This window comes from Netta rufina, assembly GCF_964035555.1.
Source record: "Netta rufina genome assembly, chromosome: 22".
Classification (NCBI taxonomy): Eukaryota; Metazoa; Chordata; class Aves; order Anseriformes; family Anatidae; genus Netta; species Netta rufina.
This window is the reverse complement of record NC_140146.1, coordinates 1,657,174-1,670,904: the sequence shown is the minus strand read 5'-3', so window position 1 is coordinate 1,670,904 and position 13,731 is coordinate 1,657,174. Positions and strand designations below refer to the sequence as shown.

At 40.9% G+C, this 13,731-nt stretch overlaps 1 protein-coding gene across 11 annotated transcripts in view; it reads right to left on the bottom strand.

Moving 5' to 3' along the window:
* Positions 1-13,731, bottom strand: part of EIF4G3 (eukaryotic translation initiation factor 4 gamma 3) — a 154,580-nt gene that overhangs the window by 56,415 nt on the left and 84,434 nt on the right. For all 11 annotated transcript variants that reach the window (XM_084300406.1, XM_084300410.1, XM_084300414.1 and 8 more), the window contains 4 exons: positions 12,478-12,657; positions 11,904-12,018; positions 7,784-7,884; positions 4,996-5,118 (listed from right to left, as the gene is read on the bottom strand). In XM_084300406.1, coding sequence (XP_084156532.1) covers positions 4,996-5,118; positions 7,784-7,884; positions 11,904-12,018; positions 12,478-12,657 — 519 coding nt within the window. The remainder of the gene's footprint in view (positions 1-4,995; positions 5,119-7,783; positions 7,885-11,903; positions 12,019-12,477; positions 12,658-13,731) is intronic.

The following is a 13,731-nucleotide window of genomic DNA, read 5'->3' as shown; positions in this document are numbered from 1 at the left end:
GCAAGTGACAAGACTGAAAAAGATACAGCCTGTTGCAGAGACCAAGTATTTTAACTATCTCCCCAGCATTAATGGGACAAATGACAACTTCACTTCTGTACATGAAGGTTTGATAAAAGAAAAAAAAAAAAAAAACAACACACAAAACCCCACCTTGTCTCATCTTAGAATCTAACACAGAGCTTGTGTAAGACCAAGCAACAACACCAAATTTACTCAGACTTAAAGGTAAAGCACTTGTGACACTACAGTGAACACAGACTAGGAAGTCAACTACTTACATTTGTAAAATCCCCTTAAATCAGGGACCATGCAAAGAAGAAAGCTGATAACTTTTATAATCTAAAAATGAAAAGCCATCCAGCTTTTTACAGGTGGTTCTCTTTATCTAGCTACAAACCCATGCTGGCAGAACATTTACACAAATGGGGATTTCTAAACAATCAAGATAAAGCACAATGCCAAAGTCATGGGCATCTAATTCCTTCTTTGAGACCAGGTATCAGAAAAACATGTAGGCCTTATTTCCCTCAAAAGGAAACTCTCTGGCAATCTGCTCCTTTTCATGGGACTCCCATTTCCATCTTTTTCAGCTATCACATCTGAACAGTGCACAATAAAGAGGATTATCTTCATTACATGATTTTTCACCATTTCAGGCAACAGAAAGGTAAAGGACTGTGCAAAAAGCACATCTGGAAAAAAATAGAAGACCTAAGTAAGTGGTGCAAAGGGTTGAAACTTTTATATGGGACTGCTCCTCTTCCAGGAATGAGCCTGATGAGATTGGCTGGACGACGAATGAAGAATTGCATCTGTACCTTCAGCCAAACCCAAAGTTAGGCAAACAAAACACAGATTTTACAAACAAGTGGACTTCAAGAACACTTTCCCTTCACCCTCAGAGGATCATTAGTTTCATGTTATGAAAATGTACGGACAAAATCAACGGGGAAAAAGAAGAATATTATAAGAATAGCAGGAACCAAACGAAACCAGTGAGCAAGAAACCTGTAAGCCTTGAAGCTCCTTGGGTCAGTAAACAAGCTTGCTTAAGAACTTTGGAAAATACTAATTTTATGGAAGCCATACTGCAAAGCAATAAAAATGGTACCTAATTAATGACCCCTATGGTCTCTCAGCTTCAAAATGAAGCATTTAGAGACTTTCTAGGAAAAAAAAAAAACACTCAAAATTGCTCTCGTGATTTACGGTGCTAAAAGACTGGCTCTGTTATTCTATCCTACCATGGCCCGTAGACCAAGAAAACACAAAATGTGACAAACTCACCAATACTTGCAAGAGGTTTGCCAGGAAAATAAGAGCACTTCTTGCTCTTTAAAAGGTGATCTGTGTGAGTCAGCGCCGAGCAAATACTGTAGCCAAATTCTGTATGTGGTCCTGGTTTTTATATATCTTCATGGCAAAAAAAAATAGTGTGAAAAATAGCATAGTGCTAGAAATGTATAAATAGTATCTCCATTTCTCTTACGCAGGAGTTTAAAGCATTTGAGCAACTAAACCTCAGAAAAATCCTGGCAAAAAAAAAGGGAAATTCATCTTCTCATGGACTAGAGAATGCAGAGCAGCCGCACACATTCATCAGAGCCACTTCCCTGGGTTGGAGGTTAATCGACAGTTTTGGGGGACGGCTCACTGGTCAGCATACAGTGCTGCACAGGGGCTTGGGGAACCACTACAAAGGTGCTGGAAAGCCTCCAGCAAAAGCACACCTTGGTCAGTGATGCTGACTACAAAACAAAAGCGGGAGATACGAAAAGGACAGAAATGGCTAAACCACACAACGCGAGTCTTGTCAGCACTGCTCATGCTTTGGACAAACCCAGTGTTTTTTGATGTTCCGTATTTAATCTACTGCTTGCGTTATCAACATTTTGGGTCAGTTAAAATTTCCATTGGTTTCTGTAGACACAACAGCCCTTGTTATTGTAAACTGGCTTCTTTTTAAAAAGTATTATATTTCTGACAGGGACAGGTCTACAGCAGTGGCTTCCACGCACTTCTTGAGCAAGTTTTTCTTTCTGTGACTGTGGTGCTTTAGTAACGAGCTTACAGAATCAGATACTGGCAGTCAATGTAAAGTAAGTGTTACTAGAGTCTATAATAAGAATAAGAATAATAAAAACCACCATAAACATCATCATGCAGGGAGCTGCTTCGATTAGATGACACTTATTCAAGCCCTGAGACTCTGGGTTTGCATTTTGAATGTTCTCCAGATGCAATCTCATCCAAAACCGCCTCATGCACAGTTTGGTTGGAAGGCATGGGGGAACAGGGCAGCAGCAACACTTCCCGTGCACCTCTTCCAGGAGCTGTTGCAAATTCTGAGTATTTCAACATGCAAGTATTTCTTTTTCATATGAATCTCACATTGATTGTTCACAGCTTTTAGCAGCTGAGGAAAGGGAATACAAAAAGCCCTAAAAAGTTTTGAGCAAAGTCATGGCTGAATATTTAAAGTTTCCTGATTTTAGACAGTTCAAAGTTATCCACAGCTACTGGAATTCAGCCACTGAACATACGTATTAAGGCATGCACTAAGCACCATCTAATTGCATCCAAGATACTAGACGTGCTTAAGAGAAATGAATTATAGACACTGTTGGGACAATAACTTTGAATTTCCTGGCTTAAGTGAGCTTAAATTTTCAGTTATGCTGCACTAATGAACTTTTACTGGTGAGCTCTATTTCGAAGCTCTTCTGTGATTAGCAAAAGTGGTTCCAAGTACCTAATCAAAACAAAGTCTGGATATGAAACAATGAAATATTTGCATACCTTACTTAGAGCAGATGATTGGACATCACTGGTGTGCTCTGCATACAAATTACAGCTGATAAAAAATTCATGCTTATTAACCTCCTCTAGAAAAGCATTTATTTTGTCCTGTTTGACTTAATTATAGTATCTTAAAATAGCTTTCTGAACGCAAAAGTGATCCAATAAGTGTCTGCATTAGCTGCACCACACATAAACACAAATTGAAACCTTGGCTGTTTTCAACCCTTCCACACTTCTAATGGGGTAAATCATTTAGCATGAAGTAATGGGAAGAAGGTCTCACCACCATTCAAACATTTTTTATCACTGGGATCTCCTCTCATGGAAAATGCTTGGAAAGAACTATAATCAACTCTATACATAACCAGCCCTCTGCTCTCTCCCTTTCCAGCTGGAGTCAACAAATCATCAGACCACTCTCTGACAGAAGAAGGCTTATTCCAGTTGAGCCCTGCAGACCTTGTTGCACAAACAGCCAGCTGGGAATTGCTCGAGCACGGTGCCTTGCTACTGCTTGCCCCTGATGGAGACCAGGAAGAGAAAGCAGGTGACCCAAAGCTAATGGTGATGCCTTCATATGATAAAAGGATTTGATTGAACTGGGGAAATGGCCAAAAGCCGTAGCTATTCCATTTGTCTCAGAGGGGAGTTCTGCACACCAGGCTCTTATTTCATCTCAGTGATCCCCCATTCCTCATCCCCACTGGCTCAGCTGTAACCTCAGGCTTACATCCTCATGCAATGGGTGTCTCAGGACAAGCCCATGCATTTTCCTCAGCACAGGACAGTCAGCAGAAAAGCTATCCTGACACAGGATGTGCATGTGGGGGGTAAGATTTCATCTCAGATCTCAGGAACAATTGTTGCACAAAAAAAAAAAAAAAAAAATAGCAAAAACTTGTTTCTGACATTAAACAGGGAAGAGCTTGGACAAAGAGGAAACTGTGCCTGAGCCAGGCTCTGACCCAAAGCCCACCCATCACATGCAGAACTTTCTTGATATTTATGGTCTTTATATCAGGCCCCTGGGCAGCAGACAATAACCTCCAATAAAACATTGTCAACTTCCAAGGCCTGTGCCAAACTGTAGAGTTCAGCTTCTTTTTCTCCAGCTGTTCACAAACATTTAAGCTGAGCAGCTCGTGGCTTAGCACCATCTCCCCTTGGAAGAACCCTTCTTTTGGGAGATTACATACAAAAGCGGCAGCTACACCAAGCTGGCTGCTGCGAAGAGGGCATGTGCCATGTGCCTCCTCTCCATCTCCAACGCCATGGGGAGACCAAGGAAGACATCATCTCCTCCTGCTGCAGGTGTGGAAGAGTTGGTCAAAGGAGAGAAATCACTTCCTGATAAATAACGCAACCACTTTCAGACCCAGCAGTTAACATCGAGATGGACTTATGTTCATGTCAGGACTGCTTGCCCGCAGATCTGAGTGCTCTTTTGGCCCTGAGTCAAAAAGGACTAGAACAGACCCAGATTTCCACTCAGTTTAATTGTTAGACATCACATGTGGACTTCTCAGGTGAAGCAGGATACAGAGGCTTAGAAAGGGTCAGAAACCCAAAGGTGTGTGACAAGAATTTTTGAAGAGAGTTATGAACTATGGAAAATATCAGTTTGGGATATTTATGCTTTTTCTTATGTTAGAAGAATGCCTTTTATTTTCCCTTTATCTTTCCCTTTTTAAGGCTGAATACACAGAGCCCAAATCAGGAAGTTCTCTGATAAATGTCCTCAGCTACAATAATTCTGGTTACTCTAAAACAAGACTACTAAAGCAGAAAGACATTAGTATGGACAGCAATGCCATTTAAGATATATAATCAATCACATGCATGATATGGATGTTCCTCAGGTGCACAAGACACTAATGGAAACACCACATCTCTCACAGACATACTGACTCCTTCAGAAAGCCTTCACCAGCTTTAAAAACTACTGCTGATACAAAAGCAGGGGAGGGGAACTTGTAGCAGCATCGCAGTTCTACATTTTACAAGCTACAGGATGATAAAAAATGATCAAACTTACAAAAAAATCATTGAAGAACATGGACAACTAAAGAAAAGACCATCCAGGTGAGTGAGGCAGTTGGTGGTGCGGATGGAAGACTCAGGAATTGGCTCTAACAAACAGCAAAGCAAAGCAGACATCACTGGGAGAGGGCTACATGGCCACTTTGTTACCTGAGGTGGAGTAGGTGTGGAAGTGGGTCTCATGATGGGGGGCGTTGGGTTCCTGCTGCCCCCTCCGGACATTATTTCTTCTGTTATATCTTTGCCCCCTTGGTTTGGATCCCGGATCCGGATCTATGGAATTGAATATAGAAATATTTCAGACAAGTCCTCCCATTACACGTTGTCCGTGGGGCTTATGGAGGGGAAGCATGGACAGAACATATTTCCATTACACTCAGTATGAGATGCCCTGGACTGAGCTGATGCTCTGCAGGAACACTGCAACGTGGTTTGTTCCAGCAACTTGAAATGCATGGTATGTCATCCCTTAATCTTAAAACCTAATTTAATCAAAATGCTCATCAACTGTACCAGTCAGTTCTAAAAATGTACACCTCTTCAAATTCTCTCAGATCTAAAGCAACTGTGGAACAATTTTAAATACGTGCCTTGCAGTACGTGACCCTTTAATTCAGAATGTGGTCTCTACTTCTAGAAAATAAGTTTAGTGAAACTTGTTAAATTTAGTGGACGGTCTAGCTATAAAAGTAAGCTTGCCAGTTAGTGGAAAGTGCGGGATAAAAATGAACAAAACAAAAACATACTGCCCTGATACGAAATTCATTGACCTTGCCAACCCAGCTGCTGGTGTAGAGAGAAAGCAAATCAGTTCTTTTGTGTTCACCTTCCATGCTGAGAAAAATAACACCAGTAAAACAGAAAACAAACAGAACTAAAGAGCCAAAGAAAGAAAAGTGCAAGAACAAACTGAAGTCCTATGAAGCACATCAACATTTAGGAAACAAGTTTATTATCTGAGCATCTTCATAGTGCCAAAAATGGAAGGAAAAATATCATCCAGAATAAAACACTTGAGAACATGCTCATTTGAACCCTCAACAAACACTTGAACCCCTATGTCACTGAGCATGGGAACTGGTCAACCTGTATGGGTTAATTTATTTGGAACAGAGTTTTAGTGAAAGTCATCTTCAGTATAAAAATGGCAGATTTCCATAAACTTCAAGACAGCGCTATCATTCGTCTGTTAACCTCAGAACCTCTTGGTTGAGCACTCTATAAAATGCAGACAGAAGTCCCTGTTGTACCAAGCAGAATACACTAACCACAGGCAAACCTGGAGGTATAATCCTTCTTAGAGCAGGACTGTCACTGGGAACTGTGGTGGTTTTATTCCACTGGCAACTGACAAAGTTGCTAGCTGCAGGAGGGCTTTGTGATTTATCAGCTTCAGTACTGTGCAATGTATTCTCAACTCTTTGGGTTGGGAAGACAAATGAGCACACACACGGTACTTAGCGTATTGACAAGATGTGGTCATCTCTTACTTTTGATAGATTAAAAAGAGACTTGTGTTCTTCCACTAAAACATCTAGGTGATCACAGCAATGAGGACTTAAGAGCTGGCAGGATGGATTTCCTACCTTCTTTTCCTCTTGTCAATGTCATTAAAACATGTTTTCCCTCGCTGAAACTTTGTAGTACTCAGCTAACAGTGCATGTAGATTTGTGTATGTCTACATGCTTCATTTTTCTTTAATCTCTCTCTTATTTTTTCAGTTGTAACATTAGCAAACCGAAAAAGTACATCCAGACAAAAGCATTTTTAAAAGCCTTTGCTTTTCTGCTTCAAAGAATTTAGCTTTCTGGGCATTAAACTGTCTTAACCAAGCTGAGTGTTTCTGAACATCTCTGTACTTCAAATGGTATCAATGATCTGGCCATGTCATGCTTTGGATGCTGAAAAGAGACTCCTCAGGACTGAAGAGGACAGTGAAGAGGTAGCAAAAGAGTTGCATCACCCTTTGATGACAGCAGCTACAAAAAAGGCTTTTCTTGAAAGCCCAGCGAACGCATTGTTCAGCTTTTCCAGCTTTCCAGATCAAGCATCATCTCAGCTCATCTTCAAAAATCAAGATACAAGTATTCTGTTTTTTGAAAGATGTACAAGTTCTCCCCACTTTTTTTTTTTTTTTTTTTTTTTCGGCCAGGAAACAGTTCTTTAGATGTTTTCAATCCACTGCAACACACACACACTGACGTAAAATTAATAAATTAATTCCCTTTCACTCATTCAGAATCAACTATTCATTCATAAGTTTAAGTCCTCCCCCTTTTTTTTTTTTTTTCTTTTTAAACATTACATTCACCCACTATGTCTTTACTATTCCCTACCACCATTCACCTACAAACAGGTTTTCATTACATTAGTCTCTGTCTCATAAATTCTGACCAGTGAACTAGGAAGAGAGGAGATGCGGTCTCCAAATCTCTGCCCACTTTCATAGCATCACGTTCAGGTTCCTTCAAGCTCTGTAAATCCGTCCCCAGCTTGCTAGTGCTTCTTTTCTACATTTTCCAAGGTACAATATTGAACATTTTCTGTTTTGTCAATTTGAACCTATTCCCAACAGTCTCGCAAACTGATCTGAGTTTGCTCTTTCCCACTTGGCTCTTTCGTAGAACAGCAGCACAAGCAGATGAGGATCCTCTGGCTTAAGGAGATGCTGCTGCTTTCATTTGTGTTTGTTACAAAACCAGCAAAAGTATTTTCATTTCTGACTGGCTGAGACATTACAAAACACAGAGCAGCAAGTTCCCATAGAAAATTGAAAGTAAGACATCATTGCAGCATTGTGCAATGTTTAATAAAACTTAGGAGTAAAAGGTAAGAGCCTCTCTGTGAAGATAAATCCCACTTTTAAGCTAAAATTTTCATTAATTACAACCAGGACAATTCTCAGAGAGGACTTATCATTCAATGAAGATCCCTTACCGTTTTTTTCTCTCTTTTTGCTGGTGGAGGCTGCTGCTGCTGTGTAGGCACTATGATGGGTGCTGACTGATAAACTGGCTGACTTGGGTAGAAAGGTGTTCCTGGGAAAGAACAACACAGAAACAAGAAAAATACAGTTAGTCTGCTAATGAAAGAAAAGCAAGCATGAGAATAAAACCGTCCACCTACTCCTCCCTCCCTTCTTTTGAAAAAGCAGAACTTTTAGCATCCAACTAGAAACCAGTCTGTCTCTTGCTCTTCCTCACTTCCACAGCTTAAACAGAGCTGCTGCTCCAGCAAGACAAGAGATTAAGTCGATACTTCATTTTTTCCTCATCACATGCATCAGTTTCTGAGAGGCTGTTGAAATCACAAAGACATGAAAAGAGAAGTTGTCCATCCTTGGACTCCTTAGACTGACAAAAAGGTAAGGGTTTTTTTTCCCCCTTTGTAGAGAAATTCAGTAAAACAGTTACAAAGAATTTGCAAGGTCAACGGCAACTTATTTTAAAGCACAGTGAGAAAATGTAATTAAAGGCAATGTTCTTCTCATGCTGCAACACAAAAAAGCATGACCATCGTTATTATTGCAAAATTACACTGCATTGTTGATTACATTCATAATATCCAACAGTTTCATTTACTTTTCTTTATGGAGAAAGACAGGCTCAAAATGACTGAGTTCTTTCAAGATGTGCCAGACATAAATAGAAGCAGCATAGCAGAGCTGTCTCTTGTCTACGTACTACTTGATATAGGCAAATGGAGTGCTTTTTTTTGTTTGTTTGTTTCCTAAGCATGGATGCTAGATGGACTGCCTGCTTTCATTTGCCTCTCAAGTAATCTGATTTATTCTTCAGCTGAACTAACCTTTAAATAGGAATTAAAATCTTTATTGTGCTGATGTCTTTGGGAACATTATAACCAAAAGAGGTTACTACTGTCTCAAGCAAATGGTGAAATCCAAGAAAGTGAACGAACCCAGCACAGCGCAATCTGACTTGCATCTTCAAAGGAGGCACTCCTCAAGCTGTCAGCTAGAAAGCAAAAGCTCAGAGCAGGTTTCCTCACTCCCTGCCCAGAACAAGGACTTGTCTCCCCTGAAATAGCAGGCAGGTAGTTGAAAGCAGAAAGCATTAGAAGGCACTAACACTGCACTGCTAAAAGCTCAGCCCGCCGCATTACTTCACTCCCAGACACTGCAATCAAGGTAGTCTAAATGACTCGATAATCTTTTCATTTTGAACTTTGTGGCAAGCAGTGTGACTTCAGATCTGCCTTGGCCTCGGGGTGCAAAACCTCTGTCAGCATCCCCGTTCTCTCCTGAAAAAGAGCTGTGCAGCCTCAAACTCTTCCGAGTAATGCTTTGGCCAAGCTGGCCAGGTGTACAACACGAGTTTGGGTAACATGACAGGACACGAGCAAGCCTGGGAGCCCTGCAGTATGTTAATTTTCCTCATTTCTAGTTTCCTAGAAACCAGATCTAGTAAGACAGCTGTAACACGATCCACGTGAAAGAGAGACCAACAGTGTAACTCAAGGAAGAAATCTTTGTTTATGAAAAGTACTTTGAAAAATCAAACCCCATAAAGGAAGAGTAACTTCTGGGAAGGAACACAGCTTCTGTGGCAACAAGTCAAGAGCATTTTTCAGTGCAACTTTCTTTGCTCTCTGCCCCACATATTGATCCTTTTCAGGTCAGTGTTCATTTCACACAATCATTTCATTCATCATTTCAAGGTCTTCCCAATGTATCACAGAAGCTCACTGATATGAGGGAACAATAAATTACAAAACTGAGATACAGTTTAGGAAAAATAAGTACTTTTCATCTTAGTACGTTTAGTCTTCTGCAGTATTTTTCCTTATCACTTCCTTTACAGCCTGTCATGCTGCAGTGAGTTTGATGCCCAGCAGCCACTCCATACCATGCTACACTACACACTTGCTGCAAAGTTCTGAGGTTTAAGGGAAAGGCCGCTGCCAGCAGCACCATCCACGCCAGTACTCTGCATTTAGTTGTCTCCCAGTGCTGTGAGCAGCACCACGCTTAGACACCTGGTGAGAGACAGAATATTTTCAGCCCTATATAAATAGCAAGGGAGCAACAGGAGGAAAAGGTGGATGAGTGCAAGCAAACCTGCAATCACCCTCTCTTCCTTGGCTAAACCCTCCCTGCCTGGAAAACGCTCTGTGTGAGGCAGGGCTGCAATCCAGACATCAAACCCAGCCTCCAGCTTTGCCCACTGATGCTCTGCAGACACATCAACCTGAAAGCAAACTGGGGCTAAAAGATTACAAGCTGCTGTGCAAGAAACCAGGCAGTTCCAAGAGTAGAAAGGAACCAGAAGGGAACCTTTTCCAAATTACAGAAGTGAAGACAAACTGCACTAAGTGAGCAGAAAGTAAGAAAGCAGACCTGAAATGGAAGAAAAACTTCAAATGACAAATATGTAGGCAATTTCCTCATTTAGTGGATCAGATTTAAAGAGCCATTACAATATTTCTTCTCTTTATTTGTCCAGGTAAGCAAACAGGAACTAACTGCCTCATAATTGCTGTCTCTCCATTCGTTCAGAAACTGAAGTCTTTGAAGACTTCATGAATATCTTTCGAAGTAGTCCCACTAGCTCTATATACTCCAAATTCAAAAAAATAAAAAATAAAAAGACTCATGACCTTTCAAAATGTTAAGTAGGGAGGCAACTGGAGCTCTTCTCCCCTTTAAAATAAAACTGAATTTGTGAAGAGCAAACATGCAATTCTGCCAACTGCACATGGTCATCATTGTTCAGCCTGGAACGTAATCATTCACTTCTAATGCTCAGAAATACCAACAGCTAAAGCTGCATGGAAAGTTGATAACATGTCGACCCCAACAGATTACAGAATTTGTGTGGGCGGCTAGCAGTCAGACTGAACAAAATATCTCAAGTTTGATATTGAGAAGCGAAAATCCTTTAAAAAAAAAAAAAAAAAAAAAGAAAGAAAAAAGTACATAGGGGTGATTACTAGAATCATCCTGTGGATTTTTCAAATGTTCCCATACATGAGCAAGGCAAGACAAATTAAAAAAGAAAAAAATGCACATTACTGCAAGATACCAGTTTCTACAGCTCATTGAAACAGAGCTTACAGGCGCTGATTTATTTTAAACAACAACTGAACGACGGATCCCACAGAAAACCTTATAGGGGACTGTGATGCAAGTATGATATGCATCGTACACAGCAGCACAAGGGAAGTAACTAAGGGCTTAATTACTTCTACATAAAAGACGTCTGCCAAGAGAAGAGGTGTCACAGGACACCTAAGGAGAGTCTCCCACTGACACATGGGGTCTACTCAATGGAACCCAAATGAGAGGCAGTTGTGAGGTCCCGCAGGAGGCAAGGACCACCAGCAAGATGCAGATGGAAGGGAAGCTCAATGCTGGACAGATCACCCCACGATTTTTAGTGGTGGCTTTGAACCTGATTACCTGAGGAAGGGAGTCAAATATATTGAATATAGTGTAACAAACAACCACAGCACACAGCTATTGTGGGCAACCACTGTCAGTAGAGCTCTTTGCTTGAGAAGAGGTGAAACTAGGAACCGTGTCCTGAAAGGGCAAACATCAGCCTGCATATGGGTTATAAACTCTTTTACTGGACTAACTTGTTCTTTGCAGCATGAGACCAGTGAATTAAGCCAGATGGTTTGTTCTTTTCCCTTTCTAAATGCCAAACAGGGAACACAGGAACAAGAAATTTTAAATGCTCTGTTGCTGTGCACATACTGAGAGAAACCAGTGGAAACCAGGGCTGCCAGTTGTATTCACAATACCTTAATAAATAATAATGATTTAGCAGGGAATAATAAATAGCCACTATTCTTACTCACATGTGATTATGGGTAGCTCTACAAGTTACAGCCTTTCCTTGAGCATTTATATAAACGAAACTCCGTTACTGTGAATTTTTCAGGAGTGAATAATAAGGGCTGTGACACAACCAAATCACGCAGCTATTTGAAGTTCAAACAAATGCTAATCCAGTTTGGTATTATAGATCTTCAACTTGACAAGAGAAAACCACACCCAGGAAATACTTACAGGAAATCTCTAACCAGAACTTACCATAGGCATTGGGAAATTCTCCAGGACCTGGTCCTGGATAAAAGGGGCCTGGCCCTGGTGGCTGAACAGGATACTGCTGTGGGGGCCCAACATACGGAGGGCCACTGTGACGATACTAGGAAGAAAAAAATAACCATCAGTTTACAAACAGTTGAGCAATGACATGCTGTTACATACAGAAACTGTAATTGAGCCCTCAAAAATCAATAAAGATCAGATTATCAAGCTTCTTAACAATGACAAGTCATCCCCCTGCTTTCAGTAGTATCATGTTTTTATAAGGTCCAAGGTTTTAGAGTAACTGTAGAGCTATTAAGTCAACTTAAATACATCCATAGCATTTTCCAGGAGCTTAGTTTCACACTGTTTCTGAGAACATGCCAAGCCTAAAAAATTTATTCTTACTGCCTCCATGCTCAGACCAACAGATACTTCATAAAGAAGCACAGAACTGAAATATGCAACTACCAGTTTTATCTCTCCCTCTCCCAATGCTGAAGCAGGTCTTGAGAAAATCCAGATGAAGCACAGGTTGCTTTTGAGTTTCTTAAGTGTATGGAAAACGTGTTTTTACCTGTGGTATACAGTACTGGGGGCCCTGAGGCATAGGATACGGCATTGGCAGATGATTAACCATCATGATGTGTTGGTTGGTTTGATACACTGCAGTCGGTGTTTGTGCACCAGGACGGATGGAAGGGCTGCTGTTCTGGATGGTAGCTCTCGGAGGCTGTATCTGAGGCCTCTGAAAAAACTAGGGCAGGAAAGGGACATAGGAAGGAGAGAGGAGAGAAAACAAAGAATCGGTCAAACTTCCTGGAGGAAAATTACAGAATAATTACAAAGGCTGACAATATGTTGCAGTTACAGTACTACTTCCAAAGGGTTGCCACACATTCAGAAAACTGCAGGACAATTGCTGTCTATCTGTAAAAATTAAGTTCATGCTATAACCTTGAATTTTTTCCAGGTAGTAAAAGGTAAGAGTAAATGTGAAACTTTGAAGTCTATCTATTAGTTTGTATCTACTGAATTATACACCCCAGCTTTCAGAGCAACTGTCAGAAAAATTATTTCTGTCAAATATGCTTTTATAAGGTGGGTTGACTGCCAAAAAACCACCTTTATCAATATGCCAGGAAAATAAAACATCAAGGCAACTGTTTCTGTGTAACTTCAGAACAGCTAAATCCAGGATTTATGAAGAGATGCCTCATGCCTGCTCTTTGTACCAATTGAGACATGTGACTTCTCTTGTGCTCTGTTTCCAAAAGGGTGGCAACCTCTTCCAGGGTGGCACCAAAATCTTCTACCATGTTTGCATGAAGTGATGCCCCACGCAAGTGGACCAGCTCCAGGAAACCAAGCAACCCAGTGGTACGTGGTCAGGTCTCAGCTTGTAAGCGCTGGGAAAGGCATCAGCATCCACGGTATGGAGCGCTCGTGGCACTGGAGCCCTTGCTCTAGTTACCAGAGTCTTGGCAATAATCTTTAAACTCAGTTGGTAAGGTGTGCATCAGACATTAATGCATTCACTAACGGAATAATGATACAAGTGATAAAGAGACACTTATGCCATGCAGAACCAGGAGTTAAAATTACCTGTATAGGTCTGAATCCTCCCTTCAATAACGAAGCAAGAAAGCAGCAGGAAACAGAAAGAAAGCCAATGGAACAGCTTACAGATCAATAGGAAGGAATAGGATATAACATGCACCCTAACTGCACACAATTCCACTCATCTTTCTACCCTGCTTTGACTAATCTCTTACAGAACCAGCATGACAGACTGAAATGGTGCAAGGACTCTTCTACCAGAATCCCAGGA